This window comes from Diadema antillarum, unplaced genomic scaffold (genome assembly GCF_040938485.1).
Source record: "Diadema antillarum isolate AM-2024a unplaced genomic scaffold, OU_Dant_1.0 scf00000030, whole genome shotgun sequence".
NCBI lineage: Eukaryota > Metazoa > Echinodermata > Echinoidea > Diadematoida > Diadematidae > Diadema > Diadema antillarum.
Genome location: NW_027270919.1, coordinates 2,559,011 through 2,583,460, shown reverse-complemented (window position 1 = coordinate 2,583,460; position 24,450 = coordinate 2,559,011). Strand labels below are relative to the sequence as shown.

At 40.1% G+C, this 24,450-nt stretch overlaps 1 protein-coding gene across 1 annotated transcript in view; it reads left to right on the top strand.

Annotated features, from left to right (window-relative positions):
• The first annotated feature begins 2,386 nt into the window (after positions 1-2,386).
• LOC139740404 (uncharacterized) overlaps positions 2,387-24,450 on the top strand; it is a 125,294-nt gene continuing 103,230 nt past the window's right edge. The window contains exons 1-5 of the mRNA XM_071650999.1: positions 2,387-2,825; positions 3,959-4,119; positions 4,914-5,063; positions 8,077-8,310; positions 14,520-15,235. Of these exons, the coding sequence (XP_071507100.1) occupies positions 2,387-2,825; positions 3,959-4,119; positions 4,914-5,063; positions 8,077-8,310; positions 14,520-15,235 (1,700 nt within the window). The remainder of the gene's footprint in view (positions 2,826-3,958; positions 4,120-4,913; positions 5,064-8,076; positions 8,311-14,519; positions 15,236-24,450) is intronic.

Below are 24,450 nucleotides of genomic sequence, written 5' to 3'. Positions count from 1 at the left end.
TAAGGGGTGCCCCGGGGGTTACTTATAAGGGGGACGGGTTACTTATAAGGAGGGGCCCCCCTTGTGAGTGGGTTTCCCGAACTGCTCTACGCCGCCACGGCTCGATCAGTGTACAATGTAAGTTTCGAATCTAACGTTACTGGGCTGTGCTGTGTGTCGTTAATCAATCTCGTGAATGCGTGTACGTGTGTGAAGTCCTGTCTGTCAGGCTGCCTCCCGAGGCCTACACTACAGTGTTTACACCCTTCGGCACCAGCAGTTGGAAAGACGTTCTTATGACACTTTTTCCATACTGAAACCACTCCACACTACCTAACCTACCCTTGTGCCCTTGCTTGGCCTTGCTTTAATTATTGCAATATTGGCTTCTTTTTTTTTTTGATTGCGCCAAGATGGATCTTCTTCTTCCGGGTGAAGTACTGACCTCTGGAAAGAGTATTTTCGTACTTTGTGCAGTGCTGAAACTAGTGTGCCACGCTGCATTGTTTGATGCTTTTTTTGTTGTTGCAATTGATGTAATATACACTATAAAAAGTAAAAAGTGCTCTTTGTGCAAGTAAAATGGATGCATGCATTCACACACGCACACTTTCAACAAGTGATGGGGTACAATGTACATATATGGGGGGGGGGTACCCTGTGTATGTAAGGAGGTCTTGCCCCCAACGCAGTTTGGTAGGGCCTATTATTTTCCTTTCTTTTCTTTTTTTTGAATTTTTAAATGAAAACTGTAAACATTGCTTTAATTTATAATCCTAGTTAAGTAGAGGAGATTAACACCAGGCCTACTACACATCTGCACCCTACTGTAAAGATGGAATGAGAATATTTCTTGATACCATTAGTAATTACTTGAATAAATTGTTTATTGCTTCCTTTCAGCCGCAGCTTCCTTGCCATCATAAAACAGATCAACATGGCAGTCTCGGTGATAAAGATGGAGGTAGAAGATGGCGACCAAGAAGCAGAACATCCATCGCAGTCCAAGGAGGTCCTTGGGAAATACATCGCTGGAGCAGGTGCTTTTTTTTCTGCCACACTGAAGCAGTTTCTGTCAACTTTTGTTTGCTTTGCAGTACTGTTAGTTATGATATCTAGTAGTTTTTGGTAGAAGTATTAAAAGTAAAAAAATAAAACAGGGTTTCTGCTGTCATGAAACAGCTGGAAAAGTCATGGAATTTTGAAAATGTGTTTCCAGGCCTGGAAAAGTCTTGAGGAATAAATTATATACAGTATGGTTGGGGCACCACCTATCGGCAGGGCACCTTCCCATCGGCACCCTGCGTATCATGGCTGTTTGCATATAGAACGAAAAGGTACGCGCGGGATTAAGTGTCATTAGCTATAAAGACAATAAAAACGAAGAAACAAAAATCAAACTCAAACAAACCAAGCTAAAAATTACACATCTGCTCAGTAACGACGCGTGGCTGTGAAATTCACGTGTATTACCTATATGGCCTGTGAAATTCACGTGTATTACCTATGCTGTGAAATTCACGTGTATTACTATGGAGGGGAGGGGGTGCCGATCGCAAGGTTCCCTTTTTTAGCAGCGCGAAGAAAACGGAACGCACGCACTAAAATTGCGCTATTTTAAAACGGAGATTCATAATCAACGAGACGGTCTCAACATTCAAAACTGCAGTATTTATGGCATATTTGAGGTAAGAATTAGGCGGATTTGTGTTATATTTTTAGAATAAACAAGCTACAGATCCTTAGGGTGACGATAGGTGGTACCCCCAACCCTACATATCATGGAAAAGTCAAGGAAATTTGTATGTTTTTACCTTTTTAGTGATATTCTTTCTTTTTAAATGTAATTTTGTTTTTGAGTAAAACATTTCATTGAATAAAATTGGACTGACATGTTCTTTACAGACAGTGTTGAGGTAATATGATTGTACATACTGTTCCTTTACTGTACATGGACACTCCTACCTAATAGTAGATTTTAATTTATCTACCACTAACCTCTTAGGTTTTTTTGAAGTTATTGTTTGGAAAATGTCCTGGATTTCAAATTTTATTACATGTATGGAAATGTCATAAAATTTATTTATGTAAAAGATGGAGGAACCCTGTAAAAAATCAGTTATTAAAATATCATGGGCATTGCAATGGTAGTTGTTAGCTTTTTCTAGCTGGAGTATTTAGTGAAAGCATCCTTTCTTCAGGACAGTTCATCTCTGTTTTACCCACTTCCCAGGTCTGTATATTCCAATATTGAAATGAGTGGGCTAAATGATGTACATCTCCATGAATGGTGCTAGTAAACTTCTAATTCCATACAATGTAGGCCTACATGTATCTGTTTCTCCCAGTTGCAGAAGAATGTGATGTTACCCGCCAATGGTTACCTTCCTCCATTCCAAAACTTGAGATGGAAAAAGAAGTCGTGGTCAGGACTTACAAGTTACCTCTATGTGAAGATTGTGGGGAAGTGTTTGAAAGCAGTGAAGATTTCAGACAGCACCTGATGACAAGACATGGATCCAGACACGCCCAGGAGATCCACACCCCACCAGGTGATGGTGATGATCGGAATGTATGCGACAGACTTCATTCTCCTACCGCATTCACAGTGTCTGATGACAAAACAGTTGTCATGCAAAGAGAGCAACTTCCTATTTACAAAGCTGATGGTGAGACCATCTCCACTGGAATGGTAGAGTATCCCATGGAGGTAACTATCAAGGTGGAATCTCCATCTGGACTGGTAGGTTATCCCATCAAGGCAATCATCAAGGATGAACCTCCATCTCAAGGAGACCCCCAGACACAAGCAGTCAGCCTTGACAACAATTACAGTGACTATGATGGTAATGAAAGAGCAAAGAAATACCCCTTTTGTGTAGTGTATATGATTCCAAATTGTAGGTACTCGGAAGAATTTCAGTAGAAGGAGACGAAGAGGCCCAAGTTGACCCAGAATGCATATATTGCGACATGGTTTTTGTACTCGAAAATTAAACTCTGTTATGACTTTTTAAAGAAAGTGTTCATTCCCTTGTTTTGAATGTTATCTTTTGTGCTAAAGGTATCATATGTTTGTTGTTTTACACTCAACAAAAAAAAAATAAACACCTTTTCAAACCCATATTTCTCATTGAATTTTAGGTTAAATATTGGTGGTTTTTATCCCATATTAAAAGTAATTTAATTGGCTATCACCCTGGTAGGTCAATAAAAAGGGAAACGTTACACATTCATGTGTGAACACTTTTTTTTTCTCTCTCCCAAGGCACAAAAGTAGAAAGTGCAAAAATGGACACATTCTCATTGATGCGTATGTGCTCTTCCATATAACAAAATGAACAAAAGACTTATCCAAAACGATAGAAAAGCAAAAATTGATGTGAAAAATTACTCATTGGTGTCATTATTTAGAAAGACAGAAAATGATAGAAAAAATGAAGAATTTTCTGTCAAATCAAAATTCAAATGATAATAGAGAAGAGGCAATATCAACAAATATGGTAAAAAATTTATTTACTTTTTTTTTTTTTTGCTATTTGTTCATGTCTCTTATTGTGTTGAATCCATCTTTTGTTATTATTGCTATCTTGAAGGGTATTTGCAAATGAATGACTAAATGTCAAATTCTGCAATTTTACTTTTGCGCCTTAAGAAGACAAAATTGAATGTGCTCACTCATGCATAAATCTCATTTTTTTGTACCAGGTCAATAGCCAATTGAAAAACATTGATATTGTTTTTTATATGACACAAAGATTTTTATCAAAATCTTCTTTGAAAAATATGCAGTGAAAAAAGTGATAACGTTCTTTTTTTTTTTCCTGTGTGTATATGTTCTTGGACTTGAGCTCTTATGAAATGTTTACTCTATCTTCTAAAATAAAAAGATAATAAATGTTTTACAATCATTTATCTTGTGTGGTTCAACAGAATTATCTTCTTTAAGTAAGCACATGTTCGGTATTGTTACCATCAGGACTAATGCTCAGCACAGCCCAACAGACACAACAAGCTCCATCCAATGAAGGTGGCCCGGGAGATGCCCCTCCTACACAGCTCCAGCCACAACCCCCTCCAGACCATCAGCAGCAGCAGCAACAGCAGCAGGATGAGGGGATGTCTGGTTTGGCAAGACAAGTAATTAGATATTGAAATTTTCACTTCCATGAACACTTACAGTAAAGATTACCTTTTGAATATTAGAAAAGAATTAAACTTCAGGGTGCCCCAGAATCATGCCATTTGGCCCCTGGGAAGAGTACAAGTGTGGGGGAGGGGCCTCCTCATAGTGACAGCTACATTTTTTACCATTTATTGAATAAACATGTCTGGATTGTAACAAAAATGTGCAAGAATTATCCTTAGGGTAAGGGGGTCCAAGTAGGGTACTGTATGCCACCCCCCCCCCCCCCCACCTTTTTTTTTTTTTGGGGGGGGGGGGGGGGAGGGGAGGGAGTTCAGGGGCAAAGTCTCTTACAAAAATACTTTAACAGTGATTTTTAGAAATCTTCTCTAGATCCAGGCATGCCAGAGCCTATTTTATTGTGTATCTGATGATGAGGATTAAAATGGATGAAAAAATGAAAGATGTTTATGGGAGCTGCAGGGTCATGCTGTTTGGCCCCAGGTAGGGGTGCCTGTGCATGTGGACGAGTGGACCGTAACAGCGCAAAATGCATTGATCATTGCTGCTGGAAAAAGCATGGCCAAGTGTTAACGAAACTTAGAAAGAATCACCTTTGGATATGAGACGGGTTATGTCATCATGCATGAATGGGGTGGGATGGGGGTGGAGGGTTAGGGGTACATGTCCATGGGCAGTCAATATCAATCAAAAGCTCCTTACGTAACTCTCTTTCCTATATACCTGTGTTCCTGCCAAAACATTGTATTGTATTACTGTATAAAGTACTATTTGGTTTGATTGACAGCTGGAGGAGTACAAGCTGAAAATGCAGGAATATGTGGAAACTCAGAGAAATCTTCAGCATCAGCTAGAAAAGGCCCAGAGAGAGGCTCAGGAAGCACAGGCAGAACTTGCAAGGGTGAAGCAAGATGGTGGACCCAAGGTCTCAATGGAGGTAATATAGAAATAGCGCATGGCACGGAGTGCGATAGTGTAAGTGCAGTGCACGCGAGGTTTCTTTAGATAGGTGCCGCCTCTGCGTAGGAGTCGCTAGGCGAGTACGCAGTGCGCATCATCTGAAGAAACCGAGTGTCCACTGCACTTACATTGTTGCACAACGGAACAAGTAAGTGCGCTATTTCTTTTATAAAATAGCGGTGTTTGATGAATAACCCCTCCCCCACACAAAAAGCAGGGCTGCCAACTCTCATGCATTGAGCGTGAGACTCATGCAATTCAACCAATTTTGACTGTCTCACTCTGATAAACGAAATCTCACGCTCAACACCGAAAATTGAATATACATGACTACAAAAATAAATATTTCTCTAAATTCTCTGATATTCCGAATATCGATATGCTCAAGCCCAAAATTTCAAGATTTTCCCCGCGCGGGTGTAAAGCTTAACCAATAATAATTGTTTTCAGTTCGCGCGCAAAGACGAGCTATTGGATTACGATTGGTTTCTACCTATACCACGTGAGCGTAGCTTGTACTTTTGGCAAATTATAGTACATGTATGGCAATGACGTGTGCTTTACATCGCTTTACATACACTGACTGTGTACGTAGTACGTACGTACGTACGGCCGCACAGCAGGCTGCCAGGCGCTAGCCAGGAGGTCGCTCCGCTCCCTCGCAGTGTCTCACGCCAAACTCTCACTCAAGGTTGGCAGGCCTGAAAGAGGAAAAAAAAAACAGCATTGAAAGCAATGAATTATTTATTGACACGCAAAGGTAAATTTCGGCAACGCGATAATGCCAGGTAACAGCAGTCTAAAGGCCACCTCACGCTGCGCGATGCGCGATCACGCTGCGATTACGATGGGATGCATGTACGTAGCATCGCAAGCGTTCGGTACGGCATCATTACTCCGTTAGATGCACAAACTCAACGAAACTTCACGAGCGTGGTATATCACTTTTTTTGTGCGACATCTGCACTCCCATGTAGTGCGCCGAAAAAGTTGAATGCCCCGTGACGCGTTTTGACTAGTTACACTTGTACCATGCTTGAAATCTGCTAGCTATATTATAACAAGTATTCCTACATGTGAATGGTTTGCTGATTACAGAAAACACCCTGGATGCATGAAAAGATGACAAAAAAAATGGATAAAGCGAGCAACTATCCTCCAGTGGATGCTGAAATGTGATCAATATTAACTCTTTGTGTCAGGCTTTGCATGCCCGACTCAGTCAACGGTGTGCCAACTTCGCATATTCTGCTCAAACGCTCAAAACCCACCCAAACCGATCGATAAATCGCGAAATGCCACAGTGCAATGAAAACGTACGTCGCAATTTCATTCCTCTCACACATACAGTAGCGTGCATTTTATGTAATGATTGACCAACAAGCAGTATATCCTACTGGATTTGCATGTAAATTCTAAGTTCCTGTCACTGCTTTGTATAAAAGCTTTGTACTCCAGTAAGTAGCTACTGGTCATTTGAAAGAAAAACAATCAAATTTTTTAATGCAATTTATGTCAAAGCAAGGCTTGGTATTTTCTCTACAACTTTGCTCACTACATGTTTAACTTAACAGAAATCTATTGAGGTTACATAGATCATGAAAATAGAATAATTTTCTCAAAGCATAACTGCGTTGGTGTCCCAGAAAAACACAGGATGTTTCCACCATGGCACATTATAAAGAGTTGACATGTTTAATGTACATATAGGGAGAGAAATTGGTGGACATTATGTAAAATAATGGGATGACCATGACTAAGGCCTCAAGGATGTTGAAATACTGCAGTTTGTGCTACAAATATCCATATAACAATATTTCTATGTGAATTAGAAAATTTGACAATACTGGCTAATTATTGGAGATAATTATTGTTATCAAAACTGTAACTAAGAGATAATCTTTCCCCCCAAATCATGACAGCATATGATTGATTAAGAGCTCTAGCATAATGAGAATGAAGAATCTTCTAGTAACAGCCAGTGTTTGATGTCACAATATTAGTCCAATTTAATTTTTTATTATTTACAGTTATAACAGTTACTTGTACCATGGACCTACTACACATATGGACTATGAGCGGAGGTCTTTCTTTGATCAAATGTTCACCACCCCACCTGATTATGTGCATCTTAATGAGTACATTCAGACATTTGGACAATGATGATCGTGTAGTCATGCATCATTAATGACAAAAGAACCATTTCCCTCATTTGGGTCATATTTGGCTGAGGTGCCTTTTCAGACCCAACTGCCTTTGAATAAACACCAATGATGGGGAGCAGCAAACCTCAAAAAAGGACAAATTTTGTGTCACAAAATTGGTAATTACTTAATAGCGGCCACTTGCGGCCACGCATGTAATGTCCCCAAATGGCGAGACAAGCATGTTATCTCCTGTTACTGTCCATGTTTACTCTGAAACAATGTGTGACAAATAGGGAAAAATAGATTACAAATCACAGTCAAACTGCCTAATTATTTCCTTTTTCGTGTTAAGTACCGGTACTTGTATTTCGCAAATGAAATTGCTTTAGCTATGATTTTTGCTATATACGCTACAACTGCCCATGCATTTTTCTTGATTTAAGAGAGTTATTACCTTCTGCGCATGTAGTTTTTAAATTTCTCACAGTGCCGTCTTGTTTTTATCCAGGCTGGCTGTCGGTGGACAACACTGGATCAAAGCAGGAACGCATGTTCAAAATGTTTTTGTGATGCTTTTGACAGAAGCATGTGCACAAGTTAATTAACGATGAATGTCCATGTGTAGTAGGTCCATGCTTGTACTGGTATGGTCATGATAGTACTTTCCCTCTCATTTGATTCCTTTGCTATCAGTTGTGTTGGCATTCATGTGGGCAACTCCTTTTCACAGATGACAAAAGAAACAATTTATGTGCTTTAAATTTTTGTATAATTTGAACTGTATAGGAATGTCAATTTTATGCATATTTTGCATAGTGTTTTCGATTGTCGTTTTTAATCCAGCAGATGACAGGGACGTTAGATAATGGCAGATCGGGTAATGAGACATCTGGCATTACACTGGTACCACCAGATAGCCCGTCTGATTCCGGCGACTCTGATGATGACCTGCCAGATCTGTCAAAATCTAGAGAGGAGAATCATGATCTGCCAGGTCTGTCAAAATCGAGAGAGGAGACACATAGTCCTATGGAAGAAAGCATGCAGGGACTTGACAAACAGGCAACCAGTGTACAAGTAAGTTCTAGTTCATTTTTTGTTTTGTTTTTTTGTGCATAGCATTTGCCAATAAAGTAAAGTTTGCATAAATATTCATACATTAGAAATTTCTCTTTGTTTTGACATTTCATTTGCCGTCCTGAGTTTGAGTCTGTAATGTACATAACAAAATTGATAATGCTGTGTGTACTAGACACGCAGGGTGTGTGCTACAGTACATGATACACATACAGCACAGGAGCCCGTAGCAAGCCATGCATACATTTCCCCTAGCTCAGTGTCTGTGTAGGTAGAAAGCTGCTGTAACCAGAGGAGTGCATTTAATATGCATACAGCACAGCAGAGACACATGCATAGGAGCTAGCCGGCTAGGGCTAGCTAGAGCTAGAGCACAGAGAGTTGGTGATAGGTTGGCATGAGGAGAGGTTGTACCGTACATTGTATGCTGTCCCTGCTCCCACAGCCTTTACTGTACAACTGAACATTGACGTGCAGCTCACACAGCTGTTGCACAAGATCATTATACTCAGAGATCGAGATATAAAAGTTGGAACGGTAATGTACACCTGTGGGCCCGAAATCACAAAGGTGGTACAATTGAAACCATGGTTTAAACCATTGACAAAGACCATAGTTTTGTATGAGGCACCAAGTGTCGCATTGTTTTTTCATTACAAAATGTTAACATGATTACATTGGCGAAAGGAGCATTTCAGTGACGAAATAGTCATTTCAGTAGAAATGAATTATTAGCTTGAGCCAATTAGGTACAGACTTCGCAAGGAGCCACATATGTCTATAAGCCATTTTGTGACAGAATTAGGTTGTGAGTTGCTCAGTGTTGATTCAACACTGGTCTACAGTACAAGTAGCACTGGACCAGGAACTGTTCGGTAGAATTGTTGAGTCACCATGAGTGAATCGGGTACTGTTGTAACGAGCCATTCGGGTCCATTTGACGTGAGAATAAGGCTGTAAGTTGCTCAGTATAGATGCTGTACAGGACTAGGGCCTACAAGTAGCCGTGAACCAGGAACTGTTTAATAGAAGTGGACAGTGAGTCAATTGGGTAGGTGTAGATGCAGCAAGCCATTTAGGTCTTTGAGCTATTTTGTGTGTGAATAGGGCCATTTGCTCAAGAGTGACGCAGCAAGCTTACACGTAGCTCTGGAACAACGCGTGTTCAGCAGAGTTTTACTGAGAGTCAATTGGGCATCTGTACAATGATGAACGTGGGCTAGTAATCCTGTTTATGAGCCATGTATCATTTCTTGTGAGCCATGAGTCATACATGAGTTTTGAGCTTGCGCTAGTTGTGAGCCATGAGGCATTGATTAATTAGGAACCATATGCTTTCCAATGTGAGCCAATTGTTTCCGCTAGTCGTGAGCTACTGTTCAGTATGCCTCATGTCATTAAATTTGAGCCACATATCACTGATTGTCAGCCATATGCTGTCTAATGTGAGCCAATTGTTCTGCTAGTTGTGAGCTGTTGTAGTACAATGCATATGCTATTAAATGTGAGCCACAAAGCAACAATTCAAAATTATGTGCTATTAAATATGAGCCAGAGGCTGTTCGGCAAGCTGTGAGCCATTCAGTAGACTGCATGCGTGTAAGTGTGAGTCATATTAAGGTATTTTATGGGAGAGCCTGATCATAGCATCAGACAACAGTGGAAAATAAATGCAGTGGAACAGATGAAACAGCTCAGTTTCTGAAGTTGAAGGATGAACTGAACTGTTCCCGAATGGAGAAGGATCTTCTGAAGTGGCAGAATGACCAATTCCACCACTACAATGAATGAGTTGGGAGATACAGTTGATGAGCTTCAGGTAAATGCTGGTACACCACCAGGAAAGTCTTCCAGACAAAGGGAAAATACTGATTCAGAAATAGGGTTGAAGTTGCCTAACCAGAGGAAATTTCATGGAGATGAGACATCAGGGCCCCATTTCATTAAAGATGTTGGGATGACAACTCTTGCTGGAATGACAACTTTCCACAGCAAACAGCCAAATAGGTAGCTGTATTCTTGTCATTACCATGACGATAGTCATTCCAGCAAAGAGTTGTCATCAAATAAACTCTTTATGAAATGGGGCCCAGATGTCTGGTCAAGGGATCCCACTGTGCCCTTTCTTGATGACCTACCTATGGTCCATGCTATTCCCAGAAATGATGGATGTATGGAATTCATTTCCACGCCCTCACAAAGGAATCTACCTGTAATTATCCCCAAGTGAATCTGAGATCTTTCCGATCAGGGTGTTAAACCCTTTTGACAAGGACCAAAGGTACAAGAGGGTGTAATGGCAGCAGCCATATCTGTTGTTGATGTTGAATCCATGAATACAGGTTCAAATCATGTGAAAGCAGCAGAGGTCTCTGAACATTTGGAAGAGCTTTTCAGCATATGCAAGGAAAATATTGACCCAAGATGCCACAAGGATGTCGAGAAATGTCTCATCAATTTCAAGGATGTGTTTTCAACCTCCAGTGATGACATTGGACAAACAGATATTGTCAAGCACAGTATCGACACTGGCGATGTAAAGCCGGTCAAGGAGAAGCCACGTCATCATCCAGCATGTAACCAAGAAGAAATAGACAGGTACAAGACCTACAGCGAAGAGGGGTTATTGAATCCTCAAACAATCCTTGGGTAGCGAATGTTGTCTTGGTGAAGAAAAAAGTTGGTACAAAATGCCGTATGTATTGACTTCAGACGGTTAAATGATGTGACGATCAAGGACGCCTACACTGTATCCTGTACTCAGGATTGATGAAACACTAGATGCCTTAGGATGAACCAAATGGCTCTCCACCTTGGACTTGTCCTCTGGGTACTGGCAAGTTGCCTTAGACAAGGATGCTCAAGAGAAATCAACATATTTGTCATGAGGGATGGACTCTACAAATGGAGAGTGATGCCCTTTGGGCTTGCCAATGCCCCTGCGACCATCGAAAGGCTCATGGAAAGGGTTATGAAGGGCCTACAGTGGGACATTTTGTTGATCTATCTAGATAACATCATCATCTTTGGTAGAACAATTCAAGAAGAGATTCAGTGATTGTGCATCACATTTTCCTGACTGAAGGAAGCAGGACTCAAATTAAAGCCAAACGATGTCACCTTTTCAGAAAGTTGGTGCTGTACTTGGGACTTGGTACTGAGATGACAAAAGTGATTGCAGACTGACCCATCCCCAAATACAAGTAAGAAGTTGGAAGTTTCCTCGGACTCGCATGGTATTATTGGCGTTTCATTCAAGTATTTGCCGACATTAACTAATTAACTTATTGTATTTTCGAGCATGGTGCTCAAATCGAAATTGCAAACATCACTATTACAATTGTATTTCCCGATTAAGCGTGCGTGGACAGCGTAGACATGTCACAAATCTTTTCACACTCGATTATAAATATTCTGAGGCCAAAATGATTGTTTGCCCAAAGCAATACTAATACACAACTTGCAAGAACAATCCCCCACACCTACAGTGTACCTACACACGTACACTGTATGCACATAGCATCCTTCTAATGTAGCGCCTATACTTGGCGCTACACTCTGCCCCAGCATCTTCTTTTCTGTAACCACTGTGTTAACCACTGTGAAATAGGCAACCAAGTCAATATTGGGTTTTTGTCATTTTCTGAAAGGGCTATCCTTCATCTACATTATTCTTGAGTTTGGGATTATAAAATGAATCTGGGAAAGAGCATTTTCAGCAATTTGTCTGTAATCCTTTTCTGGTGTAGAGTAGTGACATCAGATATTTCGTAGAGGATCCCTATTCATTTCTTTATTAAAACCTTAGCACACTCTTCACTTTCCAGTGTATTATCTATTGAAGCGATGAGTATGACACTACTGCTTTGAAAGTTGGCATTACTCATGGACAGAGTGTGTGAAGAGAGCAAACATGTTCAATTTCAGCTTAATTTGATAATCTCTTCATTGTAGTTGCTCCGGTAGTTTACACTCTGTTTTTTTGTCCCATTCATTGCTCAGCTATGTATAGCACAGTTTGGTAAAGATTAAACTCTTGAATAGACCCTGTCAGTATGCTTCATAGCCTCTTTTCTCGGATTACACCTTTCCTGAGTGTGTGCTTTCTTTCCAATATTTAGATAGGTGAGGAGAGTCCATTTCAATTGAGCTATACATCATTTTTAGAGCATAGAGTCTGCTCTTTCAGAACCTGCCTTTAACTAAAAATCAATGTCGGGCGACTTCTCGTTAGTTTTGTGATGCAGAATAATAAAGAATTCTATATGATTTAACAGCAGTTTAACCCTATTCTAACAGGGGGGGGGGGGGGGTCAATTTGACCCCGCCTCGACATTTCGCGATGTGATTCCGCAACGCGCAAAGATTTTGTCGCGTCGTTTCATGACTTTTTTCTTTGAAATCTCCCGCATATTTTGAGACCAAATTTGCAATGTCCGGGTACATCGTTCTGAAGTTATGTATATATAAATGTTTTGCGTATGCATGTCAACCCGTAATGGCTCAAATTCATGATATCATGCGCAAATCCAATGCAAATTGTGTTTTTTGGTTAAATTGATATAAATTAGATTATGTCAACTTTTAACCATTGAAATTAATCAATTTTAATGTAGATAAGCTTGATAAAGTGCCTGCAACAAATTTTGGCCAAAAAGCAATAGAAAACAAAAAGGTCAAAAAAAATGAAATACATAAGAAATTAACAAAACAATTAGAAACAAAAGAAACTGATTTTGATTGTGCTATTTTTTTACGAGAAAATTGTTTGATGTGTCTTGAGGAACTCTTAAACAAAAATTTAGCAATCAGTCAGTTGTTTTAATGGAGTTATTACTGTGAAAATATGATTTCATGCATAAATTTTCATAAATAATTTACTAAAAATAGAAAATCAAAATTTTTCTTTTGTATGACCATGTAATGTTGTAGTTGACATCCGGCTCTGTGTTTAGGCAAAATTTTGCGGCGATCGTGCAATCGGCGGCCAAGATCTGAAGGGGGGGTCAAATTGACCCCCCCCCCCCCCCCCCTAGTAAAAACTTGGTCTCAAATAGCCCAGTTAGAATAGGGTTAATAGATTTAGATGTTATGGAAAGATACGCTGCATGATTTTCACCCAATTATCATTTACATTACCGTTGTTTTTACTTTAATTTTATTTGAGTTTTCTATAATTTCAATTTTTCCCCTTTTCTACCACAGTCATATCGGCCCCCTAAGATTGTTTCTCTTTTTTTTATGCAAACAATAATCTTCAGTAAATGTTTATGCTGGTATTTTCTTTTTGTTGTCATGGTGAAAGGCGATCTAATTATGCATCAGGAAATAGCGTTGAAAGAAGAACATTGATTTCCATTCATTTCGTTCATATTCATTTTGATTCAATTCCAATTCACAAGCATGCAAACAGTCGGTATAGGCACTATAACAGAAACCGTTTTTAACATCGATAAATGTCGGATAAGTCGAAGAAAATTTGACGAACCATTTTCTTCAGTCCCGATTACTTCCAGGTATGCGAGGTTGACTGTTTGCTTATGCTAGGGCGGGAAGTCTACAGCCCTGTCGACCTTGCCATGCTCTCCAAACCATCCGAGGATGAGACCTTGAGTGATTTTGCAGAGGATCTAAGGACCCCCCTCCAGACAGCCTATTGAAGGGCAGAAGAATCATTGAAAAAAAGCGCAGTCCGCCAGAAATGGCAGTACGATCGACACTCCAAACACCCAGGGATCAACGGAGGGATGTATGTTTGGTTCTATGACTCCACTTGGAAGAAAGGGATATCGCGAAAGCTCAAATTGAGATGGACAGGTCCTTATTTGGTTGGGTCCGAACTCTCGGGTGTGTCTTTCAGAATACAAGCATCTGAAAGATCCAGACCAAAGGTGGTTCACAATGACAGACTTAGCCCTGACCAGGGGAAAGAAAGGTCAACTTGGAGGTATCTCAATCCTGCAGATGTGGTGACACATGATATTGAGGAATTGGCTGGCTCACAAAACCCAGGAAACAGTCTAGCAAGTAATGATGTGGGCTCATCCATGGCTCCTCCTGGTTCTCAGTTTATATATGACGAACCAGAAGGAGAGTCCATCAAAATTGTATAGGAGGAATGTGGCAGGTCAAGTTGATACCCCTTGTGGCAACGTTGCCAAATGAAATTTTTTAAGTAATCCATAAATTCTTTCATTTTGTCCTGTCAGATGGCAAACAGAAATGGACGTCGTCGCAACTATGCCTGCTGGATGTGTGGTAAGGATTACCGCGAGAAGAGGAGTCTGAATTTTCACCTCCGGAAGGTCCATGGAGTCAAACGCGGCAGAGAATTCAAGTGCCAGGAGTGTGACTACATATGTGGTAAACTCTTCAACCTGAAGCGCCACATAGCCTTCATACATGGCACCGACAGTGACCAGTTCTCCTTTTGGGAGAAAATGCCTCCCCGCTTCCCAGAGCCTGAGAAAAATATGGTATCGCAAACAGATCCACCATCTACTGCACGTAATCCGCTTATCCCATCTAACAAGCCCGTCAACATTACAAGTCAACCTCAGGTCCAACCAAGTCCACCTGCCCTCTCCGTAGCTGCTTCATCTACACCCCTCCCCATTTCTACTCCTGTGAGTTCAGGTATTAATCTGGCACCTCACCCTCAAGGGAAACCTTGTGCTATGCTCGCACGAACTGCACATAATGATCTCAGCTCTGCATACAACTCAGAGGACAAAAAGGATTCTGGCAAAGTCCCCGTCCCCACTGCAAGAAAGAAAAAGGACAAAGTCATCGCCTCAGTGGTGGAAAATTCCTCCATCACCTACTACATTGGCGGGAAGATAGTTCGCCAGTGCAAGCAGTCTGAGATATACACAAAGCTTGTGCCTAAATCGTGGGACCAAAACATTCAGTATCACCTGCCTAAGTAAGCCTAACGCTTACTTTGCTGTCTTCATTTTGTTTACCTACTGGTAGTTATTGCGATAAGTCTCGCATGTTTTATTGAAGAATGGTACACCATTTATTCGTGCCTTTCTTCCCTTGTTTCGATGACCTACAAAGTATGTTTCTATGTACAATCTTAACCCTATTCCCACCCTGGGGTGGGGTGGGGGGCAATTTGCCCCCCCCCCCCCCCCAACGTTTCATGTGATTATTCTGCATGTCAAAGAGCATGCAATTCTAATGGGTATGAAAAGTTTATTCGATCAAAATTGGTTTTGAAATGGCTGAGATATCCAAATACAAGGTGAAAAAAAGAGATCCTTATAAAAGTTGTGGCCTGCCGCCTTTTATTATTATATATATTTTGTTGATATCTCAGCCATTTGAAAACCAGTTTTTATCAAATAAACATTGAATCCTTCTTAAAATTGAATTCTCTTTCACATTTCATAATATAGGCTCCTCATTATCTCGCTTTAGAAAGTTCAAAACATGAACCCCCATCTCAGCCATTACTGTACAGTAATGATTTAGATACTTATTTCTCTAAAGATAATTTTATTTGAATACTGGGTAATGTATGTGCATTTATACAGTGCCTAAGCATACTCTTCACTGTATGCTATGCTACGCGAATATTAGATTGTGAAATTGCAAGGCAATTAGATGCGTCTGCAGAGTCCAGCGAGTCTGGGGTGACATCTGAGAATGCCAATATGAAATGGGTATGACTATAAACTAACAAACTAATGGTAACGAAAACATAACCCCCCCCCCCCCCCCCCCCCATTGATGGAGGTAATTAGAGGGGGATTTGTGAAACAAAATTGATTATGAGATAAAGTAACGTCAGTATTGGTCACTATGGTATACATCTTTTATTTCTGATGCTTTCTATCTCTTCACTCTCATTTCCTTTCCATCCCTCTCTTTCCCATTCTATTAACTCCCTCTTTCCCCGCTGTTATCATCTCTCTCTCTCTCTGTGATGTATGTGAGTGGCCTGTCAATTTGTATGCCTGGAATGACTAGTACATCTACTAGGTGTTACAAAAAACATTTCCCGCTTTTGATCCTTAAATTGTTCAAAAACTATATAGGTCCTACCAGATAACACTGATATTGATATGAGCAATAGCTGACTAGTGTACAATTTGTTGTGGATACTTTAAAAATGATAGCATAAATCAGTTTCATGAAATCTAAAATTTATTTTTAAGTTTGTTTTCAGCCCTCTGTACAAAATTTTAATTTTGCAGAGGGGTCAATTGGTGTGTATGGGAGTGTGTGGTTAACATCCTGACAATGGTCCTGAACAATGACCATGATTGGAATGCTCTATGTATTATATATTCATGAGAAATTCCACTGTCATACATGTAGCTAGTATTATATTCATCCTGACATGTAGTGTAACTGTATGCAAGCACACTGTACTCTTTTTTTTTTTCATGCATGCATTTAACCTTTTGCCATGAATTCAAACTAGCAGTGCCCGGGGCAATCCTTCTTAAATTATTAATAAAGCATTTGTGTGCTTTGGAGCAAGGGTGTGTGCTACATGATGCACATACAGCACAGGAGCGTGTAGCAGGCCATGCATGCATTTCCCCTACTAGCTCAGTGTGTGCATAAACTGTACAAGATACACTGTAGCTTCAGTAATCAGAGAAGTGCATGCACACAGCACAGCAGAGACACATAGGGCTATGGTTTAATAGCTATAGCACAGAGAGTTGGTGATAGGTCGGCACTAGGAGAGGTTGTATGATGTCCCTGCTCCCACAGCCTTTACCGTACAGTGCAGAGACTCCAACCCAAAGTACCTTCTGATCTGGAGATTCTCCCGCCTGAAACCCCTAGCAAACGGGAGACTCAAAGTTGATGTGTGCGAAGCGCGAAATTCCCAGGGTTCTAGATGCTCTCTGGTGTTATCTAGGGCTTATTTTTTCAACATATGATAGAAATATGTAAGAAATCCTTTCCAACGGGAGACAAAGAGCCAGAGCGGGAGAAATTAAATCTCAAACGGGAGAACAGGAGATTTTGCAAAAATGGGTTTTCGACGGGAGATCTCCCGTCGAAAACGGGAGAGTTGGAGTCTCTGACAGTGACATGCGGCACATGCAGCTGTTGTACAAGATATACTCAGAGATCAAGCAATTAAAGTTGGAACAGCAATGTACACTTGTGTTGATCTATGTCATGTATTCTGGAATCTGATTGGAATGGATATGTGAGGGAAAATGTGTGGAGATTTGCAATGGCATGACACAGGGTTTTGTACTTGAATCCTCGACCCAGTTCCATTATGTGGACACAGCGATGAAAGTATTACAAATGTATGTTAACTAAAAATCACAATGTACGGTACTGTTTTCCTTAGATTTGATCAAGCAAGTTTAATTATAATATGCCCGAAGTGTCTCAGTATGGTATGACACGCATCATCCATCGAGTGGCAAATTCTTATATGACGATAAATTCTGTTTTGTTTGATGAAATTTCTTAACCTTGCATAAAAATGGATGAGACCAATCTGGAGATGTGCGTGAAATTGAAGTAACTTTGGTAGGTCTGTTGTCAAAGGTCAATTGAACAAAGGTCAAATTTCATATTTCTGAAAAGTTAATGCACATTTATTAAGATAGCGCAAATCCAATTCAAGACATTAACTTCAAGCATGATAAGGTATGCAGTGTATACTTGGTATGAAAGAGGAAACTATGAATGTGATGATTAAATTATGCACTTAAGAATTCAAAGGACGCATAATGATTCATATGCATACCTGAAAATACACTGTCTTTGTGATGTATTAAGAACCATTTGAGATACTAGCTTCAAGCATGGCAAGTGCGCTTTTAGTATTAAAGTCTGAGGTAAGGATGATATTATAATATCATGTGGTCAAAGGGCATAGTAGGTATTCAAGCATAGTACTGGTATACAAATACAGTCAAACCTGTCTATAGCGGCCACCCAAGGGAGACGGAAAAAGTGGCCGTTATAGACAGGTGGCCGCTATAGACAGGTAATCCAACTTTGTGTGCATTGCTTACATGTACATGTATCATCGTTGTATCCTTACATGTACATGTACAGTGTATGTGTGTACGTATGCATACACCGTGTGTTTCATGCATTTAACCATGCCGGTGTATATGAAATTGTTGCACAGTAGCATGTTTATTGTCGTGAAGAATCGTGCTGAATCATGCTGAATGAGGAATGAGGGATGAATGCAGCGGTGTCGATCACTGAACGTTGCTCGCACGGCTACCAAACAGAAAAATACGCTGAATTATCGGCTTGGCTACGGCTCCATTGGGTTTTTGGCCGCTATAGACAGGTTAATATCTCCCGCGGGAAACACAATTTGTGGCCGCTGGCCGCATTAGAGAGGTGGCCGCTATACACAGGGTCTTTAACAGGGCTTTTCTCTCGGGGGGATTTTGCAGTGGCCGCTATAGACAGGTGGCCGCTAAGGCAGGTTTGACTGTACATAAAAAGAGTCATTGGTAAAAACTTTCATACCGAAGGCTACATGGACTGAACCATTTACAGTTGTACCTACAATGGGGCGCAGCTCTGAGGGGAAATGGTGTGTCAGAAGTATGTTTTTCAATTTTATTAATTGATTTGAAGTTTAATAGTGATAAAAGTCAGCTTATTATATTCAAATATGATGGAAAAGAAGTTGCATAAGGCAGGATAACATTTAATGGAGAGTGAATCTGTTAATAGACACAAAGAATCAGATAGTCTCCGAACTGAGGAATGAGTAGATTTGGTGCATATTCTGTACTAGGTGATAATAGATTTTTGAATAGCAGGTACCCCTTAGATATGGTGAAGATACAAATGTAAATGAAAGATGGATTATAATTATGTGGTGAAATTGATGATGCTAAAAGGAATGTTGAGCAAATTAAGGAATTGATAGGCCAACATATGAGGGACTTCAAAGAATTGTTGTTAAGTTCTGAAGAATATGTGACCCGCTACGACAAAAGGATCTGAAAGTCGGGATAGGGCAATTTTCTGAAAATGACATGAAATTTTTCCCTTACTCTTCTACTTTAATGTCATATAACATGACTCATAAAAGTACTCGGTTGCGGAGATATGGACGTTTTTATTAGCTCACGTCAAGTGGTTGAGGAAATCAGAGTTTCGAGAAAAATGCCTTCAGAGTTTTCTTTCCGATGCTATCATGATCAAGGGGAGGCGAGACAGTTTTCACCACTTGACAATAGAAAGCATGCTCCTAGCTACCTCCGCGACGTTCATTCAAGCTTAGCGCCAGCGGTCTACGCACGACCGAGCAGCAATCAGGATGCCACGCACTGACCAATAAGATCACTCCCTCGTTGCTAGGGGCGGAGTCTAGCTGCGGCGCTTTATCCAAATCTTCGGACAGGTTTCTGTTACGTTGAAAGTCGAAAAATCATGGCCCAGAAAAATGCTAATTTCTTGTCTTTCCTTTGATCATTTAGCTTCGAAATTTCAGCAGATGACAGACAAAACATTGGACTACAAAATTATGCCAAAAACAGAAATCCAGTTGTTTTGACCAATTTTGATGATGTGACTTCAAACTTGATTTTCTCGGCTCAGCCGTCAGGGACTTTAGGATCCTTTTGTTGTAGCGGGTCACATATAATGAGTTGATTTCTTATCTGTGTCTGCATTAATCTGACATCCGACATAATTGGAATGGAATGCTGTTACAGGGAGAAGGTAGCTTTATTTGACACATATACAGTATATGCTGCTGTAACAGCAATTTTACTTTTCATTATCGTGGTTGTTCAGGGGACAGATATGGAATTTGTGCCCATGTCATGCTGCATGCATGTACATGTACTTCATGCACATTGTAATGATGGGTTGTGTGTTTGTGTGTGTGTTTTTGGTGTGAAATGTGGGCAATTACCAGAATACACACCAACAGAATGAGGATACACCTCTAGTACTCACGGACGTCCATGCTGTGATTCCAAATAGTTTGGCTTTACTGGGCCTGGTTTCATAAAAAATTGATATGATAGCAACTCTTGCTTGAATGGCAATTGTCATAGTAACAACAAGAATCCAGCTTCCTGGTTGGCTGATGCTATTGGAAATTGCCATTCCAGCAAGAGTTGCCATCCTATCATCTTTCATGAAATGGGGCCCTGGTCTCTAATGACCTCTAGAGGGGGCTACTTTGATATGGCACTTTTTGGAGTAAAATCCTTGGTGGCCGGTTATGCAGTACATGTATGCTATAATGCATAATTTCATGTTACTCCCAAAGCTTTGGTGACAAATGTTCTTTCCTGGAAAGAGCTTTATCTATTGTTGTGCCAGCTTGTGACTGCATGTATTTCAAGACAACGGTATCTTCTGTGAAGGTACCGTAATTACATACAGTGGCAACTACAATGTAGGTACTAGTGGCAAGTACCTACGTAGTAGGTTGTAGCTTGTGGGGGCATGTGGGCGGGCAGTCAGTCATCTGTTGAGACTGCAGCAGCTAACGTTAGCTGGTTCGATGCTGTTTAGGCCAACAGGGCTTGGCGAACTGTGGTCTTGTGATGGAGATTAGCAAGCAAATAATCATCGTTGGTGACGGTGATGGGACAAACTACAATTGTATCACTTCGGAGTCGATCTGGATGTACAGTGTAGCAATCTTTCCGAAGTGCAGCGTGCGTACACATTCAGATTGCCGAGGAAGTGATAAGTTGGGATGCGTTACAGCTGTATGAAGTTGAACTGAAGAGATCAGCAAAACAAAAAGGACTATCACCATAGAGTGTAGCAAACTTTTTATTTTGATGTAATGGGCAAAAGTATGCTTTATCTCGTGATCAGCTCTTGACCGATCCTATCACAAGAGTAATCTTAGTATGTGGAATATACATGTAACATAAAATAAACAACTGTATTTAAATTCCACAAGTTGTCAGCTCACTGACCAAGCTAATAATATGTGTGTTCATATCCATGTGGTTATCTCAAATTGTATGCAACAAAATTACACCAAAATCACAGAAGGCACTCACTGACTTTCTTCCAGTGACACTTGTAAGTGTGAACAAAATTAATTCTTGGAATATGTCGATTCTTGTCACTGATCAGTACATCTCACTTTTGCATGGACAATCAATGCTGTCATGCTGCCCAGATGAGACTGAAGTTAACCATTAAATATTATGCTACACACCATATTTGAAAGATGTCTCGCATTCTAGTATTAGTTAACTTCATATTCAGATTGTGCATTGCTATATAGCAATGTTTGCTGTGCTAAGACTTGAGCACGACATGATAATTGACGTTGATATCAGCAATTTTGGTAATTTAACTTATGAAAATATGTAATTTCGTAGGAAATGAGCTATAAAGTATTTCTTGTAAATGTGATGATGTTGTTCAATTCTCGATATCAACATGTACCAGTAGACTTTAAACATACAGGAGTTTGTATTAAGAGTCAACTTGCGTCTCAGGGGATTGATTGTTGCATCTCAGTGTTTTTAAAAATTTTTCTTTAATACCATTAATGCAGATACCCCATTCATTTTTGCTGTTGTTGGCTACACAACTCTTCAAGCTCTACACTAAAAACTTTCAAAATATGGATAACAGTCAATATCTAGTACGACTGCTTTTATACTGTTTCTGGGCTTATGCAAGATCTAGTGTTGAAAGACCAGGCACTTTTAACTGCGCAGCCACCTGTGTGCTGATGAAATAATCTTAATGCAAAATTGGAGGTAGGACATAACACTTACATGCATGCTCTGCATATACCCAGTTCTTTCCTTTCGACAAGTTGAGTAATGGCTGAGTGACATCATACAAGCCTCGTCTATAGTGCAGTATATTAGCAGACCTGTATGATATGATTTATATGATACATCTCAAAATACAAATTTCTGCCATACCATATGTGACCTTGCATCACAAAACCAACAAAAAATCTCCAGACCAGGATTTTTACTTAAAGGACTGGTCACTGGAAAAATAGCTTGATAGGGCCTATTCATAAATTAAGTGAAATATATATTTCTGGAAAGCTTATAGTATTTAGGAATATGAATAATTAAGTTTAAGAATGTGAACGCTGGAGAGATAGTGTTTTGAGAATTTTTTCTGAATGCCAGAACCCGATATGACGTTGAATTTTGGGGCCTAAAGAATTGTGACATCATGCAAGGGACGAATCATCAGCCCTGCACTGATGCGCTGTTGCTACACAACAAATCTGTTGCTGTTGCATCGTGGTTCAAAATGAAATACTGCATGATCCATAGGCAAATTTCAGCCAGGTGTCTTATTTCCTAACAGAATCAGGTACATTGTATGTGAACATTGTTCGAGCTGTAAATAATTCTTTTAGATTTTTACTCATTGAATCTATCTTGCGTTAGAACAAAGAATGAAATTACAGGATCTTCCTAGACTTTTGCGTGTGCTTTTGTGTCTCGATGCAGGAGCAGTCATTAACTCCTCCTAGAACCCATACTCACCTACTATAGTGTACCTTACATGCACCTCCGCTACGTTTATTACACAGACCTCAACAAGGAGGCCTACATGTAGTAGGCCTACACGAACTGTTAAGACCAGTTTTACTGCATTTCCACCATCATTTAGATATAAAGTCGGCATAATGTGTAAGGTGATTATTACAATTGTACGTATTACGCATTATGTAGACCCCCTAAATAACCTTTAGGTCAGTTTCACTGCATTTCTGCAATCATTAAGACATAAAGTCAGCATGATATGTAAGGTAAAATTAGATTTCTAGTAGGATCTAGTCCCTTTTGCACATTACGTAGACCCCCTAATACCGGTATATGAATACGATGGGGTAGAAATGGTCTACATGCCTCTTCCCGCCATTATTACAGTAGATCTGTTAGTAAGCAAATAATCAACGTTGGTGAAGGTGATGGGATAAACTATCACTTCCGATGCGATCTGGATGTAGCTATCTTTCCGAAGCGCAGCTGAGGAAAGATAGTGTACACATTTAATCGCCAAGGAAGTGATAGTTCGTCTCATTGCCTGAAACTAAAAGTTGATTATTTGCTTTATATTCCACATCTAGGGTCCTAGAAATTCCCATTTTATTCCACATTTGAAACCGTTTTAGCTGTCTTTAGGTATCCTTAGGGCTTAGGCTACGTGTGCGCGTAGATGACAAAACAATGAATTTGCTGCGCGCTCCGCGAGGCACTGAAGTGAAAGTGAGTTGCACTGTGTATTATCAAGTGACCTAGTAGGTCACATGATAGTCCACAGTGCAATGCACTTTTATTTCACACGTACTCATCTTGCGTTAGGACTGTGTGGACTGTGTGGAGATTAGCGAAACAAAAGGGACTATCAACATAGAGTGTAACGAACTTTTCTTCTCAGGTGATGTGATGGGCAAAACTATGCTTCATCATATGATCAGCTCTGGACCAATCCTTTTGCAACATTCTTAGTATGTGGAGTGAAATTATCCAGCTCACCAGCACATCATGGGTAGATTGTCAGGAGCTCCAGTATGAGAGGATGCAATGTATCAGAATCAACCATTGTATTTGTCAATAAAATTGTGGTTATCAGGAATGTTCAAGTTCAAGTTCAAGTTCAAGTTTAAGTTTATTTATTCATTTGTCTTTCTTCCAACAATAAGCAATATAACAATAGCATAACAATAACATTGACACTTTCTTTCAGGAGTATATAGGAGCAACAACAACTAACACTAAAATTTTGCAAATACATAAATATATAATTACATGTGTATGTGAAATGATAAGAAAGGGTAACAATATTTTGAGAAAGGCAAACGAGGAAACCTAAATGAAGCATAGCTTGTAACACAAGGTCCCTCAGGAATAAAAGAGAGAAAAAAAATACATGTATTTATATATATATACATAGTGGAAGAAAAAAATAACAAAATACACAATCTCAAACGAAAACAGGGAATAGACAAGGGAGGCTATGTGCAATGGGGTGAAGGGAGATTATTATACCCCCGCCAAACGAAGTTTGAAGGGGGTATGTAGGAATCAGCGGACGGTCGGTCGGGCGGTCGGTCGGGCGGTCGGGCGGGCGGTCGGTCGGGCGGTCGGTCCGTTGCAAATCTTGCGTCGCGAACTACTTCCTCAGTTTTCAACCGATTCCCATAAAACTTGG